At 35.7% G+C, this 21,279-nt stretch overlaps 1 protein-coding gene across 3 annotated transcripts in view; it reads left to right on the top strand.

The window, feature by feature from the left end:
• The window catches only part of FBXL5 (F-box and leucine rich repeat protein 5), a 46,324-nt gene that overhangs the window by 17,383 nt on the left and 7,662 nt on the right, over positions 1-21,279 (top strand). For all 3 annotated transcript variants that reach the window (XM_041751341.1, XM_041751340.1, XM_041751342.1), the window contains exons 5-9: positions 314-496; positions 2,433-2,558; positions 6,172-6,320; positions 6,937-7,019; positions 8,075-8,800. In XM_041751341.1, the coding sequence (XP_041607275.1) occupies positions 314-496; positions 2,433-2,558; positions 6,172-6,320; positions 6,937-7,019; positions 8,075-8,800 (1,267 nt within the window). The remainder of the gene's footprint in view (positions 1-313; positions 497-2,432; positions 2,559-6,171; positions 6,321-6,936; positions 7,020-8,074; positions 8,801-21,279) is intronic.

The following is a 21,279-nucleotide window of genomic DNA, read 5'->3' on the forward strand; positions in this document are numbered from 1 at the left end:
ATGATGCTTCTTATGCTACAAAGTGAGTATTGTTTTTTCTGTGACACCTTTGTAAGAGGAAGTCACTTTTGTGTTCATTATTGTAGCCGGCTGATGAAGTACGATTTGGGCCATGATAGTTTAACCCCACGGGTTCTTCACAGGTTAAACATCCCCATGTTACCACTAATCCATGTTATTTCCTTTTCGCATCTTGGAAGCAGGAAGAAGTGGACTTTAGGCACTGGATTTTATTTATTGAAATGTGATTATAATTTTTTACTGTATTTGCTCTTACAACCTTTAATTTTGAAGTTTTTCTTTCTTATTTCAGAAGCGGAAGTGTCAGAACAGTCCACAGGTATAACCCATCTTCCTCCTGAGGTAATGCTGTCAATTTTCAGTTATCTTAATCCTCAAGAATTATGTCGATGCAGTCAAGTAAGCACTAAATGGTCTCAGCTCGCAAAAACTGGATCGCTTTGGAAACATCTTTACCCTGTTCATTGGGCTAGAGGTAGGTAAATGAGACTTCTAGTTTGTTTTAAAAAATAACATCAATCCATTTTTTAAAAATGATTACTGTAGACATTAATAAGCAGGGTCAGGGAGGGAAATTCTGAGAGGTTGACCAAAAAGTAGATTTCATAGATGCTGTGTTTTTTGTATATACTTTGAAAAACTAGCAATGTTGAGGTGTTCATTGGTGATTTTTGTGATGTGTGCAGTTTCTTTTTAAAATAATTGGTAAAAAACAGTAGAGAAAATGCAAAATAATTGGCAAAATGTTGATAATTATTGAAGATAGATGATGAGGTCATGGATATTCATTATGCTACTTTTAAAATTCTACTTCCCCCTATTTCTGACTGTGTTTGGAGCTAAATTGAAATCGATAGGTTGTCAGAACAGCTTTAAATAATTAGATTGAATATTTTAAAAATACAGAATAAATTCTAAAACATTTAAAGATGAGACATTATGGCTGCCTTGCTAGTAGCTCAAAATAATGTTTTTGTCTGTAGCATATTTTTTTGTGATTGGTAATGCCTTACTCTACAAATCACAATTTCATATTTATTTCACTGTGATAAGTTACTTTTTCATGTAAATAGTTAAAGAGAATTTCCTCTTTATGAGCATAAAGTGCAGTCATGGAGTAAATACAAGTAATATGGCATACACTATTTTGTATGAAACTGAATTAAAACCGTTTCTTTTAAGTGACTTTTAACTTCACATTTACATTAAATTTTTTTGTTTTCTATAATTTGTCACTTTGATGTGGAAATATATATTTCTCATATAATTATAAATTAAAAAAATTAAAGTTAAAAAATTTTAATATTATATAGCACTTTTAAAATCACTGTTGTTAAATATTTATTTTTTAAGCAAAGTTGTTTGAAGTATTGAGTAGATTTATTAAATGATTGGAATTTTTTTTTTTATGTAGAATAATTTTTCCTGTTATAGGAAAATGAAATATTAAGTGAAAGGTCAAGGCTAATGTGGATATATTTAATACTTTATTGTTTAGTTATATTTTTTAATTGTTAATAACTAATTAGTAGGAATTAATATTTAAGTGCTATTTGATGTACAGATCAAATGTAAAAATGCTGTACAAGACTTCTGTGTTAGTCACATCTTAAGTATGCTTCTTTTTTTGTCTTATATGTTGAGACAAAAAATTTCAATAAAAACAGTTTTTATTTTTTCTAATTTATGGTGTTTATTTCCAGTGATTCTTAATCAGAATTTATTTTACCACCCTCCAGGGAACATTTTGAAATATTTGTGGAGACATTTTTGTTTGTCCCATTTGGGAGGATTATACTAGCCTCCAGTGAGTAGAGGCCAGGGTTGCTGCTGAACACTGTACTGTAATGCACAGGACAGCTCCCTATAGCAAAGAATTACCCAGCCCAGAATGTCAGTAGTGTTAAGATTGAAAAATCATAATTTAGGTGTAATGTTAAGAGTTCAATAAATTAATTCTGCATTGTCTCTCACTTCACAGTTGTATAATTTAATTACAATATATTCTCCAGGATCTTTAAATTTATGGTTTAGCTTTACCTTAATCTTTCCCCTTTGACTATGTTCCTACCTTTTGCTAAATTGCCAGCTATTCACTACTGAGCAGAAAGTCTTTGCTTACTTTTATTAGCCATCATCATTTGGAGGGTATTGCTGGTGCCAGTGTGAAGCCATAGTAGGGGAAAAGGTTAAGTTCTTTTCAGTGATTTCTAAAATTGCATGTAAGACTATTGATAATTATTTTCCATAATTATTTTTAGTATGTCTGAAATTCCTGTGCATATTATTTAAGTGTAATTTTTAAACCATAATTCTACATTTCTAATAATAGCTGGTAGCCAGCTAATCTTATTCAGCTAATGGTAGCCAGTCTAATCTTATTTTGTCCCTCTTATTTATTTGTTGAGTAGGTGACTGGTATAGTGGTCCAGCAACTGAACTTGACACTGAACCTGATGAGGAATGGGTGAAAAACAGAAAAGATGAAAGTCGTGCTTTTCAGGAGTGGGATGAAGATGCTGATATAGATGAATCTGGTAAGCTAGATTTAGAATTAAAATTAGTACATGGTGCTTTAGCAAGTAATATATTTAATAGTTAAGTGCTTATAAATTATTAGGTGTTAAGATTCACATACTTTGTGTCTTCTAAAAAAATTGGTGTTTATAAATAAGCCTAGTACTTTGTAAAATTTGAAAGAATAATTTAAAATTTATTGTTTGATTTAATTGTATATAAGATTATTTCCCATCTATTTTTATATTTAAATACTTAGAAAATAATGGCAGCTCTTACTGAAGTAATGTGCATTCATTACAGCACTTTGCAGTGCAGTTTACTGTATGTGTGTGTTTTTTTTTTTTTTTTTAAAGATTTTATTTATTCATGAGAAACACAGGCAGAGACATAGGGAGAAGGAGAAGCAGGCTCCATGCAGGAAACCCGAGGTGGGACTCGATCCTGGACTCCAGGATCACGCCCTGAGCCGAAGGCAGACACTCAACTGCTGAGCCACCCAGGTGTTCCTTTATCCTTACCTTTAAAGAGCTCATATGGAAAAGAACTCAGAATATGTAATTATTAATTCACAATATATAATAAAGCCATAGAGGTGCTGAAAGATTCCATTTGCTATTTGGGAGTATGGAGAAGGAAGATACAAAAGTGTTTTAGAGACTATTCTAGGAAATTAGTAAAAATCAGTGAAATAGTAAAAAAAAAAAAAAAAAAAAATCAATAGGCAAGACATTCTAATACTTGGTAAAACTGAAACTGTAGGGAATTTTCATTTATAAGATGCCCACTTAAAAATGATCAAACTGGGGGTGCCTGAGTGGTGTAGTTGGCTAAGCATCTGACTCTTGGTTTTGGCTCAGGTTGTGATCTCAGGGTGGTGGGATCGAGCCCTACTTGGGTTCTGTGCTCAGCAGAGAGTTGGCCTGAGTTTCTCTCTCTCTCCCTTTCCTCCTGCGCCCCCATGAATGAATGAATGAATGAATGAATGAATAAATAAATCATCTAATCTATCTTTTAAAAATATAGTAAGCTGGTTTGGGAAAAGAACTAAAGATGTGGAAAGGGAAGACTATAAAGATAAAGATTATTATTATTTTTTTAAACTTACAGTTTCAGGAGTTTTATTTATTTTTTTATAATAAATTTATTATTTATTTATTTTTTTATAATACATTTATTTTTTATTGGTGTTCAATTTACCAACATACAGAACAACACCCAGTGCTCATCCCGTCAAGTGCCCCCCTCAGTGCCCATCACCCATTCACCCCCACCCCCCACCCTCCTCCCCTTCCACCACCCCTAGTTCATTTCCCAGAGTTAGGAGTCTTTATGTTCTGTCTCCCTTTCCGATATTTCCCACACATTTCTTTTCCCTTCCCTTATATTCCAGTAGCAAGGTTACTTTTGTGAGTTGAATCATTACATCATGTTTTAGTTTTGAACATTTAGAGGGTCCTACATAAGGGAGAAGTCTGTTCCAGCTAGATTTGGTGATGCGCTTACCCTGTGGCAAGAACTTTTTGGGCATAAGGTTAGTAGTGAACAATATCGGGGGGAAAAATGCTAGGCCTTAAAATTTGGAGAGCAAAGGGGTACCTGGGTGGCTCAGTCGATTAAGAGTCAAGTCTGCCTTTGGGGACATCTGGGTGGCTCAGCAGTTGAGCGTCTGTCTTCAGCTCAGGGCATGATCCTGGAGACCCAGGATTGAGCCCCACATTGGGCTCCCCACTGGAAGCCTGCTTCTCCCTCTGCCTATGTCTCTGCCTCTCTTTCTATGTCTCTCATGAATAAATAAATAAAATCTTAAAAAAAAAAAAAAGTCTGCCTTTGGCTTAGGTCATGATTTCAGGGTCCTGGGGTCGAGCCCCCCATTGGACCCCTTGCTCATTTGGGAGTCTGCTTCTCCCTCTGCCCCTCCCCCTGCTCATGCTTCCTCTCTCTCTCAAATAAATAAAATACAAAAACAAATTTGGAGAGGGGATATAATAAACTCAGGCAAAATATTTGCTATGTTGGATAATGTCAAGTACTGTGGAAAAAAATAAAAAGTGCCAGGAAGAGAGGAAAGTTAAAATTTTAAATAGGGTGATTGGTTAAGATCCTCTGAGAACTTTGAGCAAAACCCATGTGAGTTTTAAAGTCTTTACCAAACTTAGTGTATTTGTCTCAATATTTGAAGATAACCAAAGAATGCTTTCAATAAGCATTCATTTTGAGATGGAAAGGTTAAAGCTGTAATGATTGAGCCTTGATAAAGTAATAGATCTCTTTAGCTGTTTGGTGTACCTAAGACTAAACTTTGGATCTACCAGCTGTGATTTATGTTAGCACCTTTTCAGTTCAGTTATCTTTACTATTTACTAGTCTTGCAGGAAGATACTCTTCTTCATAGGATGGGTGATTTTTGTTTTTTAAGGATTTCAGAGTAAATAATACAGATTTAGATAGGATCACAGAAACAAAAAATTATTTGGGAATAAAATTATAGTAGAATAAATATGGCTTGCTAAAAGTCATTTTTATCTCTACGTCTTACATAGATGTCTGACTAAGGGTATTTAGGGTGAATCTGTAAACATAGAAGAACCATTAGTCACAAATTCGGAATTCTTTCTTTTTATATTTCATTTGTTAGCTGTACTCAGTTTTGTTTTAAATGAGACTTTCTTAAAAATGAGACTTTAATTTATTCTGTTAAACTGTTTTATGTTTAGAGACATTCATTTAGGTATTCAGATAAGCATAATAATACTGAGAAAGATGATACAATTATTAATTTATTCTTTTTAGTGTAGTTGGTGTGTTTTTTTTCCCCATTTATATCAAATTGGGAGTTTGTAGTGTTTTTGTTGTGTTGGTTGTTACAGTGCTGCAGCTTATTGTAAACATCCTAGCTCTATAGAAATTATTAAGCAAAACCCAAAAGCCATGCTTCTTAAAAATTCTGAGGTACTTTTACTTTTGCTTGATTCATGATGATGAGCTTGCCCAATTGTTTTAAATCTCTTCTAGCTCTATGTCCCTTTTATTTTACTAAAATAACAATACTTTTTATTATGAGTCATTTTTCTTTTGATATCCTATATTTTCTTGAAGAGCTTCTACTATTTTAAACATTCAGGGTTTTTCCAAAACTTTTTTTTTCAAGTTCCTGAATTTAGGGTTATTTTTTCTCTCTCTGCTATACCTACCTTGATATGAAAATTACCTTCATCCTTGAAGCAAGTGGAAAAAAATCTTCCCTTCATTCTCATTGTAAAGTTTTTTTTTCTTTTGTCTCTTTTTAGTTGACCTGTTACATACTGAATTCTACTGAGACCTTGTTCATTGAAGTTGACTTTACATACATAAGGGAATTGAAGAATAGCATAAAGTATTAAAAAGAGAAAAGGGGGCATCTGGGTGGCTCAGTTGGGTTAGGTGACCAACTCTTTATTGCAGCTCAGATCTTGATCTCAGGAGTGGGAATTTAAGCCCTATGTTGGGCTTCACATTAGACGTGGAGCCTACTTAAAAAAACCCCAAAAGAATAGCAAAGAGTAGTTCGTATTTAGTGACTTGGTGATTCCTTGAGTAGCCTAATTATAATTAGTAGTATCCAATTCTTAGATTTTTGAATTCATTTTACAGAAGAGTCTGCAGAGGAGTCGATTGCTATCAGCATTGCACAAATGGAAAAACGTTTACTTCATGGCTTAATTCATAATATTCTACCCTATGTTGGCACTTCAGTAAAAACTATAGTATTAGCATACAGCTCTGCAGTTTCCAGCAAAATGGTATGTATAAATTGGCACTACTTCGGGTATTAAGAAAAAGTAGCAGTGATCTAAATTTGGTTTACCCATTTCTGAATTTAATAAAGGAAAACCCCAGCTATTTACCCATGAGAGTGCCCCCCCCCCCCCATGGGCAGGCTTACACTGCTACCTTCTCATGTTATTTCACTTCAGTTTTCATAGTAATCTTGGTATATAGATACTGTGTACATATTATAGAAAAGGAAACAGACTAGGAGAGGTTAAACTATTTAGTTTCACAGATACTAAGCTAAGTGATGAAGCCCATTTTTATAAAATGCTTTTATGTAGGGCATGGTAAAATGGGCAAGTGAGATTAAATCACTGTTTTATAAGTCCATCTTGTAATGTCCTACATCAGAATCTCCTTGAGTATTCCTTAGAAATATGCATTTCCTGGGTCTAATCTCATGGTTACTAAAACAGATTCTCCAGAGTTTTAGTCAAGAATATATATTTGTAATGCAGAATTGAAATGATTTTTTACATGCACAGAAGCCTGAGAACCACTGGCTTATGTTATTTACTAAAAGTTATGTCTTTCTTAATCTACCTAAAAGTCTGCAGATCTTCATGATGATTTTTTCCCCCTTAGGTTAGGCAGATTTTAGAACTTTGTCCTAACTTGGAGCATCTGGATCTGACCCAGACTGACATTTCAGATTCCGCATTTGACAGGTTAGTTATTTTTGAATATTTCAGTGTAATGTTTTCTACCTCTGAGTTAGTAGAATTTTCTGTAATTTCGTTTGCATAATTGAAGTTTAATTGTACTGCTGTTTTTTACTATCACATCACAGTCATGTAGGGCTGTAACTTGATAGTACCGTCCAGGACTTTGCTTCTTGTCCATAGGGTCCAACTGATCCAAAACTTCAATTTGCATCATCCTGTCATCTTTATAATCCTGTACTATGTCTAGACCTTTGAACCTTGCTGTGCAGTCAGTGTAGGATTGGCACTAATTTTTTAAAGATTTTATTTGTTTATTCATGAGAGAGACAGAGATATAGGCAGAGGGAGAAGCAGACTCCCAGTGGGACTCGATCCCGATCCCGGGACTCCAGGATCATGCCTGAGCCAAAGGCAGATGCTTAACCGCTGAGCCACCCAGGCGTCCCGGCACTAAATGTTTTTAAGAAGTTTCCAGTTTCAGTTGGGCTCCAAATGCCAATTGGCAAAGCTTCCTCTTACATTCTTCATATTCTGGAACTGTAACATTTTCCTCAGGCTACAATCTTTATAAGTTTTATTTCCTTAGATGCCACTTTCCTTCTTATTTTACCTCACCTTTCTCTTTCCCACCCTCGCATTTATATTAGCATCTTCTTCCTGTTTCAGAAGGAGAGGTGTACCCTTCTCTGGCTCTGGCTAACTCCGAGTTCCTAGAGCTTCTTTTGGATCTTCCTCTTTTAATTATTAGTTATTCTCTTTTGTTGGTGTGTGTGCAGCCTTTCCTTCACTGGTTCCTTTTTCGAATAATAAATTGAGGTCTCTCCCTTCAATACCTTTCTCCTCTCCTACCCTTCTGCTAGGCTAGCAGTACTTAGACCCCAGTTACTCTTATTGTCTTTTCCTATCCCTAGTATCTAAAATGATGCCTGACAGTAGGTATTCAGTAAATATTTGATTATATTAGATTTTAAGTCTTCTAGTTCCCATCCACTCAGTGCAGTCAAATGGTTTTGAAGATTTTAACAATATCCACTAATAGTCTTATTTCTTAATTATAGTTGGTCTTGGCTTGGTTGCTGCCAGAGTCTTCGGCATCTTGATCTGTCTGGTTGTGAAAAAATCACAGATGTGGCTCTAGAGAAGATTTCTAGAGCCCTTGGAATTCTGACATCTTATCAGAGTGGCCTTCTGAAAACTTCTACGAGCAAAATTACTTCGACTTCATGGAAGAATAAAGACATTACCATGCAGTCCACCAAGCAATATGCTTGTTTGCACGATTTAACTAACAAAGGTATTGGAGAAGAAATGGATAATGAACACCCCTGGACTAAGCCTGTTTCTTCTGAAAGTTTCACTTCTCCATATGTGTGGATGTTAGATGCTGAAGATTTGGCTGATATTGAAGATGCTGTAGAATGGAGACATAGAAATGTTGAAAGTCTTTGTGTAATGGAAACAGCATCCAACTTTAGTTGTTCCTCCTCCGGTTGTTACAGTAAAGATATTGTTGGACTAAGGACTAGTGTCTGTTGGCAGCAGCATTGTGCTTCTCCGGCCTTTGCGTATTGTGGTCATTCATTTTGTTGTACAGGAACAGCTCTAAGAACTATGTCAGCACTCCCAGAGTCTTCTGCATTATGTAAAAAAGCATCAAGGACTAGATTGCTTAGAGGAAAAGACTTAATTTACTCTGGGAGTGAAAAATCTGATCAAGAGACTGGACGTGTACTTCTGTTTCTCAGTCTGTCTGGATGTTATCAGATTACAGACCATGGTCTCAGGTAAGTAATCAGTTGCAGAATATTAGGAAATGGGTATGTTCACATTCTCAAATGGAATATAACAATTTGAATCTAAGTCATTCCTTTCAGCTGATTTGTTTAACCAAGAGTTAACCAGAATCTCTCCTACTTCAAAGCATTAGAACAATATAAACTTGAGCTCAGAGTTTTTCATCTCAGTCTTGTGATAGGAACGCCTCGGTGGCTCAGTGATTGACCGTCTGCATTTGACTCGGCGTGATCCTGGGGTCCAGGATCGAGTCTCACATCAGGCTCCTGCGGGGAGAGCCTGCTTCTCCCTCTGCCTGTGTCTCTGACTCTTTCTCTTTTTGTCTCTCATGAATAAATAAATAAAATCTTCATAAAAAAAATTCTTTGTGATATATGGAAGAACGTTAAGAATTTATTTTTTATTTTATTTTTTAAAAAGATTTATTTATTCATACTTTAGGGGATGTTGAATAAAGGTTCTCTGGAGATCAAAGAGAGAGAGAGAGAGACCTATCATTCAGTTGTAGTAAATAATCAGAAAATTTAATGAGGCAGGATACCTAGCTGGCTCAGTCACCAGAGCATCTGACTCTTGATCTCAAGTTTTGAGTTCAGGCCTCCATGTTGGGCATGGAGGGAGCACCTACTTTAAAAGAAAAAAACTTAATGTAAGAGATGACACTGAATTGAACTTGAAGAAAAATGAAGGATTTTGATAGGTGGTAGTGGGATAGGACATCATTCATTCCAAGCAGTGGGGATTACTTGAGCACATAGGATACACAGTAGTAACTGTTGTAGTTGTTGTTAGGTTATTTTATTGTTACAGCTGTTCTCAGCATTAATTACGTGCAATAATTACTTCATTTTCTTTGATAGGAACTTTTCAAAATTATTTACGTGTTTTCTCTTTTACTCTGTAATAGACTTGAATTTTATTAGGGTTCTTTAATAATGGGGTGCTAGGCATGATAATGAGAATTCATCCAACATAAAGTCTCTTTTCTCATAAGTACGATTTTTAGCAGATTAAGTTGGACTCAATAGGGAATGTTTAGAGACTTGGTATTCTGGTTTGATCATAGTAAAGGATAAGTACTGGGCAATAGTAGGATGTGAGTGTATAAAAGTAGATTGATGATATATAAGTGGAATGTTAAGAAAAGCAGAAAAATAGTATTTTTAGAGTAGCCTTCTGTATTCTTTCTTTAAGAAGCTAGATCCTTAAAAGAAAGGCATTTATATTTTAGGTGTACCCCACATGGTTTAATTTACAGAAATGCTGTTTGTAGCTAAAACTTTTATAGATAAAATCCTGTTTTAAATCTATAAAATCCTGTTTTAAATCTGAAAGGTAGAAAGATCTTTGTAAAGGTTTTTGGAAAGAAAATAATTATATACTAATTGATTGGCATTTATACTAGAATTTGGCCTACTAAAAATCCTTTTTTTCTACTAAAAATCTTTTTGTTAAAAAGATTTTAGGGTGCCCCCTAAAAGTAATTAAGGAAAGCATTTGGATAATATTCTTCTTTTCATTGGCTTATAAAATAAACACGTAGAGGTTGGTTCTTAAAGAAAGAACATCCTCGAAATGAGTAAATTGCTCAAGAGCTCAGGGAAGCAGTGTGGTCCCAAGCTGTTGATGGCCCCATTAGAAAATATTAGCAGTGGGGTTTGGCCCTGGAGATGACAGTGGACATCTGAGACAGGAGTGCCCTTGCGGGGCTCTTGGGTGTCTCAGTGGTTGAGCATCTGCTTTTGGTTCAGGTAGTGATCCTGGGTTCCTGGGATTGAGTCCTGCATGGGTCTCCCCACAGGGGGCCTGCTTCTCTCTTTGCCTGTGTCTCTGCTTCTCTCTCTGCCTGTGTTTCTGCTTCTCTCTCTGTCTCTCATGAATAAATTCTTTAAAAGAAAAAAAGTTGTTAAGGGGTGCAGACTTATATTTATTATTCCTTCATCATTTAGGATTTTCTTTTCTCTTTTTAAACTTAAAACTAGAGTTTTATTTTGGGGATTTTGGAAAATGTAGAATGTCTGTAGAAGTAATTTAGTGCCATTATATAGCCTTTAAGTCTTAAGCCAAGCACTGTTGAATTGTATTGGAATTGAGTAGCCAGAGTTTAGAGTTTTTGGTTTTTGAGAATGATCTACTTGTACTGCCTTTTAATTTTTTATTTTTAAAAAATATTTATTCATGAGAATCACAGATAGAGAGAGACAGAGACACAGGCAGAGAGAGAAGCCGGCTCCATGCAGGAAGCCCAATGCGGGACTCGATCCCGGGACTCCAGGATCACGCTCTGGGCCAAAGGCAGGCACTAAACCGCTGAGCCACCCAGGGATCCCTTGTACTGCCTTTTTAAGTTACAGAGCGACTATGTGGGAGAAGTTCTATATTTTACTTTTTTTTTTTTTTTTTTTGGTCATTGCAGTCTTTAGCAGATGAAATTGATCTGTTTTCCTAGAGCAAAGAAGGATGAAGGTGAAACATTCATTAGTGCAGAGAGGTAGTTCTCAGCAGCTAGAGTCTGTCATATGTTTTATAGGACCCACTTGGAGCTCTGTTAGGTTTTAAGTATTCTTATGCAAAATGTTAGAGAAAATACTGTGATTCACTGACTTTGGGGCTAGATAGACTTGGTATAGATTAATCCTGGGTTTTTTTTCTGCATGACTGGCATACTTAACCCTGAGGCTTATATAAAATGAATAGGTGACACATAGTAGGTTTTCAATAAGTAGTAGTAGCTATGCATGATTAGTTATTTTTGATACGAGCCTTTGGAAATTGATTACATGTTTTCTCTTTTGCCCTGTAATGCAGTTGACCTTTGAACAATATGGATTTGAACTCTGCAGGTCCACTTAAAGACAGAATTTTTTTTTTTTTTTGATAAATAGAGTACATTTTGTAAATATATTATTTCCCTTCCTTATGATTTTATTTATATTTTTTCTTTTTTCTAGCTTTATTGTAAGAATACAGTATAGAATACATCTATAAAATCTGTGTTAAGTCACTGTTTATGTTATGGGTAAGGCTTCCAGTCAGCAGTAGGCTACTAGTAAGTAGTTAAATGTTTGGGGGTCAAAAGTTACACTCAGATTTTCTGTTGCATGAAATGAGGATTATTATTATTTTTTTTTTGATTGAAGATTTTATTTAGGTAGTCATGAGACGCACGCACACGCACGCACACGCACACACGCACGCACATGATAGTCACAGAGAGAAAGAGAGAGAGGTAGAGACATAGGCAGAGGGAGAAGCAGGCTCCATGCACCGAAGCCCGATGTGGAATTCGATCCCGGGTCTCCAGGATCGTGCCCTGGGCCAAAGGCAGGCGCTAAACCGCTGCGCCACCCAGGGATCCCTGAAATGAGGATTATTGATGTGCTTACCACTGTATCATTCAGGGATAAACTATAGACTTGAATATTACCAGACCTCAATAACTGGATGTCAAATATGTTATAATGAAGAAATCACCCAGCACAAAACCTAATATTTCCCTGCCATTATAAAAGATACTAAATATGAGATTATTAAAAAATCTTTCAGAAGTCATATACCAAGAATGTTCTCCCCTGAGGTAACTGTTGTTACTCTGGTTTGGTTGCTGTGCATCATTCCATTAATTTTCTTTTTATTCAAACTCAAGTGCATGGATTGTAATTAAAGCAATAAAAAGCAAAAGACAACCATATGCTCATTCCTTTTTAAACTTTTTATTATGTTTTTCATATATGTATACCTGATAAGGTTTTAGTTTTAGTTTTTTTTTTTTTTTTTTTAAGATTTTATTTATTCATGAGAGAACAGAGAGAGGCAGAGACATAGGCAGAGGGAGGAGAGCAGGCTCTATGTTAGGAGCCTTATGCAGGGATCCCTGGGTGGCGCAGCGGTTTGGCGCCTGCCTTTGGCCCAGGCTCCCGGTGCATGGAGCCTGCTTCTCCCTCCGCCTGTGTCTCTGCCTCTCTCTCTCTCTCTGTGACTATCATAAATAAATAAAAAAAAATTTAAAAAAAAAAAAAAAAAAAAAAAAAAGGAGCCTTATGCAGAACTCGATCCCGGAACTCCAGGATCATGTCCTGAGCTGAAGGCAGACACTCAACTGATGAGCCACCCAGGCGTCCCTGGGTTTTAGTTTTTGAATATAATTTGGTTTTAAAGTAAAAGGAATTTTTGATTCAGTTTAAAACCTAATAATCCATTTTCCAATATCACTATCTTTTTCATTACCACTATACCTTATTAAAACTTAGTTGTGGCTCTATTCAGTTGTGTTTTCTTTTTCTTTCTTTTCTTTTTTTAGTTTTATTTTAAGTGATTTCTACACCCAATGTGAGGCTTGAACTCAATCCTAAGATCAAGAGTTGTGTGGTCTTCTGACTGAGCTAGCCACAGCGCTCCTTTGTTGTGTTTTCTTTTTTTAAAATTTTCAAATTAAAAGAATTTTTAAAAAACTTTTATTATCATTGTTTTATTTTGGGGGTGATACAAAAAGGTGATTTTATTAAAGTATATGGGGATAGAACCTGTAGACAGAAAGAGCTGCTGCCACTTTTAAGTAGGCTCCATTGCAGAGTACCCCATGGGGTTTGAACTCATGATTCTGAGATCAAGAACAAGCTGAAATTAAGAGTCAGACACTCAGCCAAGCTAACCACATGCCCCCAGTTGCATTTTCAACATGACCAATTTTATTCAAAGAATGAAATAACACATAACAATCTTTTTTTTTTAATTTTTTAAAATTTATTTATTCATATTTTTTTAAAAGACTTTTTAAAAAAATTTTTATTTATTTATGATAGGCACATAGTGAGAGAGAGAGAGTCAGAGACATAGGCAGAGGGAGAAGCAGGCTCCATGCACCGGGACCCCGACGTGGGATTCGATCCTGGGTCTCCAGGATCGCACCCTGGGCCAAAGGCAGGCGCCAAACCGCTGCGCCACCCAGGGATCCCAACACATAACAATCTTTTGTGATATTCCAGAGCTGTAGTGATATCTGATTAAATGGCAATTTTCCTATATTTTCTTAGTTTTGTTGGGCTTATTTATTTATTTTTAAAATTTTTTATTATTTTTTAATAATAAATTTATTTTTTATTGGTGTTCAATTTGCCAACATACAGAATAACACCCAGTGCTCATCCCATCAAGTGCCCCCCTCAGTGCCCTGTCACCTATTCACCCCCACCCCCGCCCTCCTCCCCTTCCACCAGGGGGAAAGTTCGTTTCCCCTAGTTCGTTTCCCAGAATTAGGAGTCTTTATGTTCTGTCTCCCTTTCTGATATTTCCTATCCATTTCTTCTCCCTTCCCTTCTATTGCCTTTCACTATTATTTATATTCTTGTTGGGCTAATTTAAAATAAGCCAGAATTTATTAAAAATTCTGTATAATTAAAAATCACTTTCAAAGGGAGTCAGAATTTTGATCAATATAATTAAGAGGAATTTTGTATTTGCCTTCACTGGAAGAAGGATTTAGAAATTTCTTGGTAAGTTTTGGAAAATGCTAGAAGAGTGTGGGCATATTTCACCTAAAAGCAGAATTATAGGGCTTCATTTGAATGCAAAAGAATTTCCATCCCCATTTTCCTCCAAGGCAGGAAGTGAATTCCTAAATGAAATTTGAAGAAAAGCATGAAAATGATTTTAGCTGTTACTTCACAGTATGATTTTGGGCCTTATTATTAAATGTTGATATTATTAACTTTAGAAATAACTAAATAGAAAGTTTACTGCTTTTGGGATTGGGAATAAGTTACATTTTGCCTTATGGTTTTTACAAGTAGTGATGAGTTTGTATATGAGATATCCTTGAAATAACACTTTTTTTTTTTTTTTAAGATTTCTTTGAGAGAGCATGAGTAGTGGGAGGGGCAGAGGGAGAGAGTCTTAAGCAGACTGCACTCACTGAGCACTGAGCCTGACACAGGTCTTGATCTCAGACCCTAAAATCATGATCTGAGTTGAAACCAAGAGTCCGATGCTTAACCAACTGCACCACCCAAATAACCTTGACTGAGTTTGAATTTAAGGAGGAATTTATTTTGATGACTGGGAACCACACAGGAACTAATTTACCTGGCACCATTTGGACTGATAGTTCACTGTAAAAGTCTCTAGTTTGAATGCAAATGACCTCTTTTTAGTCAGGTTCTTGAGGGAGTCTTTCTGATATTTATTGAGCACCTACTCTCTGTCCTAATTGCTAGAGATTCAGGGTAAACAAGACAAATTCTCTGTTTTCATAGTTTATAATCTAGTGGTAATAGTGGACAGTAAACACATAACAGACTGAATGTAGTGAAGAAAAGTAAAATTAGTTTATGGAATAGAGAATACAGAGAATGTTCCTTTATATTTGATGGACAGGAAAGGCTTTGAAAAGAAGCCTTTTTTTGAGTAGAGATTGACATAAAGTTAGAGAGTGCATTTTATGTACATTTCTTGGTTTTGAGAAAGGCTAAGGAAATAAATGCAAATTTAATTTTTAAACAATTGTTTTTTTATTCATTATGTGGGCTTAAAAATTATTTCAATTTGGGACACCTTGGTGGCTCAGTTGGTTAGGTGTCTGATTCTTGATCTCAGCTCAGGTTCTTGATCTCACAGTTGTGAGTTCAAGCCCCACATTGGGCTCCACACCCAGTGTGGAGCCTACTTAAAAAAATAATAAGAATTATTTCAGTTACTTAATTACAATATTAAGTACAACTGGTGTCAGTACGTTTGAGAACAAATATACCTCACATGTACATACAACTTAATGGGAACAGAAGTGCTAGTTGGGAGCTTTTCATCCTGCATTAGTCATTATGTTCTATTTAGGGTTGGGGTAGCATGAGTTTTGGCACATTGGTTATATGGGACTTGTTATAAGATCATTGATTATAAAAATGTAGATTGAAAATCAAGATTTTGTTTTAGAAGCTTTTTATTTATTTGAGAGGAAGGGTGAGAGAAATAACATAGTGGTGCAGGGGAGGGGTAGAGGGAGAAGGAGAAGCAGACTCTCCATGGATCAGTGAGCCTAACTTAGGGCTCCTTCCCAGGACCCTGGGGGATCATGAACTGAACTGAAGGCAGATAGATGTTTAACCTGCTCAGTCACCCAGGTCCCCTGAAAATAAAGATTTTAAAGTAGATTGAAGCCATAGGGAACAGAGATGGTATTGAGTGTGTAGTCTTAATGCAAGATTTTCAGGTTTTCAGGCTATTAAAAATAGCCTTTTATTTAAATTCTCAACCTTTGTCCCCCTCACATTGCCATTATTGTTTTGTTACACACTACTTCTCTCCTTGAGTCCAAGGCAACTGCTCTTTTAATCTTTTGCAGACAGCATATATTTTTAGGTCTTTAAAAAACTCAGTCACATATTCTCTGTTATTTAATTGATCTATGTAGGCCATTTACATTTAGTATAATTATTGATATGGTTATTTAAAAAAAATTTTTTTTTATTTATGATAGTCACACACACAGAGAGAGAGAGAGAGAGAGAGGCAGAGACATAGGCAGAGGGAGAAGCAGGCTCCATGCACCGGGAGCCCGACGTGGGATTTGATCCCGGGTCTCCAGGATCGCGCCCTGGGCCAAAGGCAGGCGCTAAACCACTGCGCCACCCAGGGATCCCTGATATGGTTATTTTTATTCCTATCACATTGCTGTTTGTTTTCCTCTTTTTTTTTCTTCTTGTTTTGTCTTTTTTTTGGATTTATTAAGTACTTTTTAGTATCTTATTTCTCCAATTGCCTAGTACCTCATGTATTTAGTGTTTGCTTCAGAGTTTGTATGCATTTTTTAAAAAAGATTTTGGTAAAATATACATACCATAGAGATGAGCATTTTAGCTATTTTTGAGTGTACAGTTCAGTGACATTAAGAACATTCAGTGTTGTGTCCTTCACCACTACCTAGTTCAAAAACTTTTTTGTCACTAAAAACAGAAAATAATGCTACCTACGATAGCATCAAAAAGACTAAAGTACTTATGAATTTAACCAAAAAGGCAAAAGACTTATTCACTGAAAACCATAAAACATTCCTGAAAGAAATTAGAGAACAAAAACAAAGACTCAAACAAATACCTGTATGCCATTTTCTTAACGGCATTATTCACAACAGCTAAAAGGTAGAAACAGTCCAAGCATCCACCAATGATGACATCAATGGATAAATGAAATATGATGTATAAGTACAGTGGTATATTATTCAGCTATAAAAAGAATGAAGTTCTGACACATGCTACAACATGGATAAACCTTGAAAAATCATGCTAAGTGAAATAAGCCAGACACAAAAGGACAAGCATTAAGTGATTCTATTTATATGATGTATCTGTGATATAGAAATGATGCAAATAGACAGAAAGTAAGACAGAAGTTACCAGAGGCTGGGAGGGATGGAAAAACAAGGAGTTATTGCTTGATAGTTATACAGTGTTTCTGTTTCTAGTGATCCTGGAGGATCCTTTCTTAACTCTTCCAGCTTCTGGTAGACCTATGTGTTGATTGGCTTGTGGCAACAGAACTCCAGTTTCTGCCTATGTCTTCCCAGGGCAGTTTCTGTTTCTGTCCAAATTTCCCTCTTCTTAAAAGGAAACTCATCATTCTGGATTAAGGTGTCAAGTGTGGGCACTTCCCCGCCCCCCCTATCTAATCTTAACTTGATTAAATCTGCAAAGACCTTATTTCCAACTGAAGTTATATTTGTAGATACCAGGGCTTAGGATCTCAGCATATTTTGGTGGGGAAGGAGGTGACAATAATTTAATCCTAATACTAAGGTATTTTTTTTTTTTTTAACCTTTTTTTTGGTGGTGGTAGTGGTGCTTTATTTTGGCTAATCTGGTTGTGTCTTAAAGTACACTCATCATTTCTACAATGTCTAATCACTCCTAATCTCATTCAGTGTATTTTTATTTCAGAAATTGTATTTTTCATCTCTAGAAATGTCATTTGATGTGCTTTTTCCCCCTACCCCACTATATATATATACATATACATATGAATTTGTAATATATATAAGTATACAAAAGCATACAAAAATATTAAAAAATATAAATATTTTTATTCCTATGTTTATATTTTTTTAAATCCTTGAGCATATTTTTTTAAATTAAAAAAAATTTTTTTTAAATCCTTGAGCATATTCAAAATATAAAAGCTGTTTTAAAGTCATTGTCTACTAATTCCACCATTATCATTTATTGGTCTGTTTCTATTGATTGATTTTTTTTTTCTTGATTCTTTGTCTAGTAGTTTTTCCAGTTAATACCACATAGTGTGAATTATACAATCATATATTATTGGGTTCTGGATTTTTTTCTATTTTTTAAAGATTACTACTTGTGAATCATTCCCTGGTCTGTAATATTTTTCTATAACTTGTATAATTTCTGTAACACCATCTTACTGCATTTTTTTTTTTTTTCTTACTGCATATATTGTCAATAATTTTTTTAATGTTTCTTTCCCTTGTTGAGGGCAGAACCTATATTTGTTCTGTATTTTACTGTTTAGGCATGTGCCTGACATACTTGGGCATTGATGACAAAAGATGAGAGTGATCTTCTTAGAATGCATTTCTTATTACTTATTATTACTCTTCTACTTAAACTTTTTAGTGAGTTTTGTTGCACTTTGGTTAAGTCCAAATTTTTGGCCTTTGCTTACCTTTGTAGTTTATATCTTGTTATGTCCCTTAAATCTCTATAAATTTTTATTTGGTCACATCGTCACCCCTGCCACAAAAAGACAACAAACAGGTAAATGTCACACACACACACACACACACACACACACACACACACACACACACACACAGAGCCATCCTTTCTCTAGCCATACTCAATAATTCTCTTTCTCCAAGGCACCATAGATCTCATCTTTAGACATTTGTATTTGCTCTGTCTGTAATATACATTATTGGCTAATGTCTGTTCGTTTCTATCACAGTTTAAATGCCCCTTCTTGGGATGCCAGAGTGGCTCAGCAGTTGGGTGTCTGCCTTTGGCTCAGGGCATGATCCCAGTTTGGGGATCAAGTCCCACATCAGGTTCCCTGTGGGGGGAGCTTGCTTCTCCCTCGGCCTATGTTTCTGCCTCTGTGTTTCTTATGAATAAATAAATAAAATCTTTTTAAAAAAAGAATAAATGTCCCTTTTTATAGGAAGCCTTTTTGGACTTTCCTCCTCCCCCCCATCAGCACCCTTCTGTATAATTTTGCATATTTATTTTTGACTTTGATTTCCCATTAATGTTAGTGAGGGCAGTGACTGCACAAGTGGTTTCTTCAAGTATACTTGTGATACGAAGTTTTCTATTCCATGCAGTCTGTCTTCTGTGTGCTGAAAATTCTTAAATTTTAAGAAATGGAGCAGTCTCTGCATTGAGATACCTTCTGAGATCTTTCAGACCACTTTTTTTTTTTTAATATTTTATTAATTTAGGGGCCCGTGGGTGGCTCATTCATTTGAGCATCTTGATTTTGGCTCAGGTCATGATCTCAGAGTCATGAGATTGGACTCCACACTCAGCAGGCAGTCTGCTTGAGAGTCTCTCTTTCTGCCCCCCACCGACTCATGCACACTCTCTCTCAAAGTGAATAGATAAATCTTTTTAAAAAAAGATTATATGTATGTATGTTTTATTTATCTAGAGTGAGTGAGTTGATGCTTGTGAGCAGGGGGAGGGGTAGGAAGAGGGAAAGAGAGAGAAGATCCTGAGATCATAATCTGAGCTGAAACCAAGAGTACACTCAACTGACTGAGCCACCCAGATGCCCTGAAACCACTTTTTTATTTTTTTAAAGTAGGCTCCATGCCCAAGGTATGGAGCCCAGCATGGGACTTGAACTCACAACCCTAAGATCAAGACCTGAGCTGAGATCAAGAGTGGAAGGTTTCACTGATTGAGGCACCCAGGTGTCCCCAGGCTTCTTTTTAAAAGCTGTTTTATTTCTTATTATGAGCTATTCAACTTCATAGAAAAAAAAGAATTATCTTTAAACATTGTATTGTCTTCCTTTCAAGACCACTGTCTTTAGCTGCTGTGGCCCAGTCAAGCCACTGAAGTTCTGAACTGTTACTGGTGTTAATTTGAAATTTGAAGGCATGGATCAAGGAAACTTATGATTTAAAAGAAAAATCAATTTAAATTAATTTTTTTTTTTTCAGTCAAAATGTAAGGGGAGTATGCATTTAAATCTCTTGGGGCTTGGGGTTTTGATAAGTTGTGTTTATTTTTTTTTAAGATTTATTTATTTATTAGAGTGAGTGTGTACATGTGAGAGTGGGGGAGGTGCAGAGGGCGAGGGAGATAGAGAATCCCAAGCAGACTTCCTACTGAGTGTGGAGGCTGACACGGGCTTGATCCCACAACCCTGGGATCATGACCTTAGTTGAAATCAAGAGTCAGACACTCAACCGACAGAGCCACTCAGGTTCCCTGATAAGTTGTTTTCAGTAGATAAATTGCATTTTTTAAGCATGCAGTTACAAAATTTTAAAATCTTCCCTCCTAGTCTTTGCTAGTCAACAGTCCTTCACTGAATATATAAATATTTCCATAGTTTAAAATATCTCAATAATTTATATATTTTTGCTTATTAACTTTACTTCCTAATTTTCCTTTTTTTTTTTTCTCCAAGATTTTATTTATTTATTCGTGAGAGACACAGGCAGAGGGAGAAAAGGCAGGCTCCCTACAGGGAGCCAATGTGGGACTCCATCCTGGGACCCCAGGATCATGCCCTGAGCTGAAGGCAGAGGCCCAACTGCTGAGCTACCCAGGCGTCCCTACTTCCTAATTTTCGTGTACCTGCACAATCATGTTAAATTTTTAAACAAAATTTATTGTATTGTTAGTCTCTTGGCATCCCTCTTAAGATAGGCTGTTCCAGTTTTCACATTTTTGCTGTAGTATTATTGCTTTAAATATTTTACAGAAAACTGATATTCCCAATTTTATTGTTGATATTTTCAGCTCTGCCTTTGTCATTTTAGCTAACTTCTCATTATAATCTATTTATATTAATGTTTTTATTCTTCTAGGATATGCCATTAGGTTTTCATTTTTACCAACATGTAATTCACTACCATTAAATTCATCCTTTCGAAGTATACAGATCAGTGGTTTTAGTAGATTTACAAGGTTGGCTGGCATCATCCACTAATTCAGAACCATTTTCATCATACCATAAGGAAACCCTCTGCTCTTTAGCGGTTAGTCCTCATTCCTCTTTGCCCCAGGCCCTGGCAACTGCCAATCTTTCTGTCTCTATATCTATTCTGTTTTGGATATTTCATATAAATAGAGTCATGCAATATGTAGCCTTTTGTGTCTGGCCCTTTTCACTTAGTGAAAATGCTTTCAAGTTCCTCCATGTGGAAACATGTATCAGTAAGTTTATGGCTATATAATGTTTATCCATTCATTTTAATCAATTGAAATTTGAATTGTTTCCACTT

The sequence above is a fragment of the Vulpes lagopus genome, chromosome 4, assembly GCF_018345385.1.
Source record: "Vulpes lagopus strain Blue_001 chromosome 4, ASM1834538v1, whole genome shotgun sequence".
Taxonomy (NCBI): Eukaryota; Metazoa; Chordata; class Mammalia; order Carnivora; family Canidae; genus Vulpes; species Vulpes lagopus.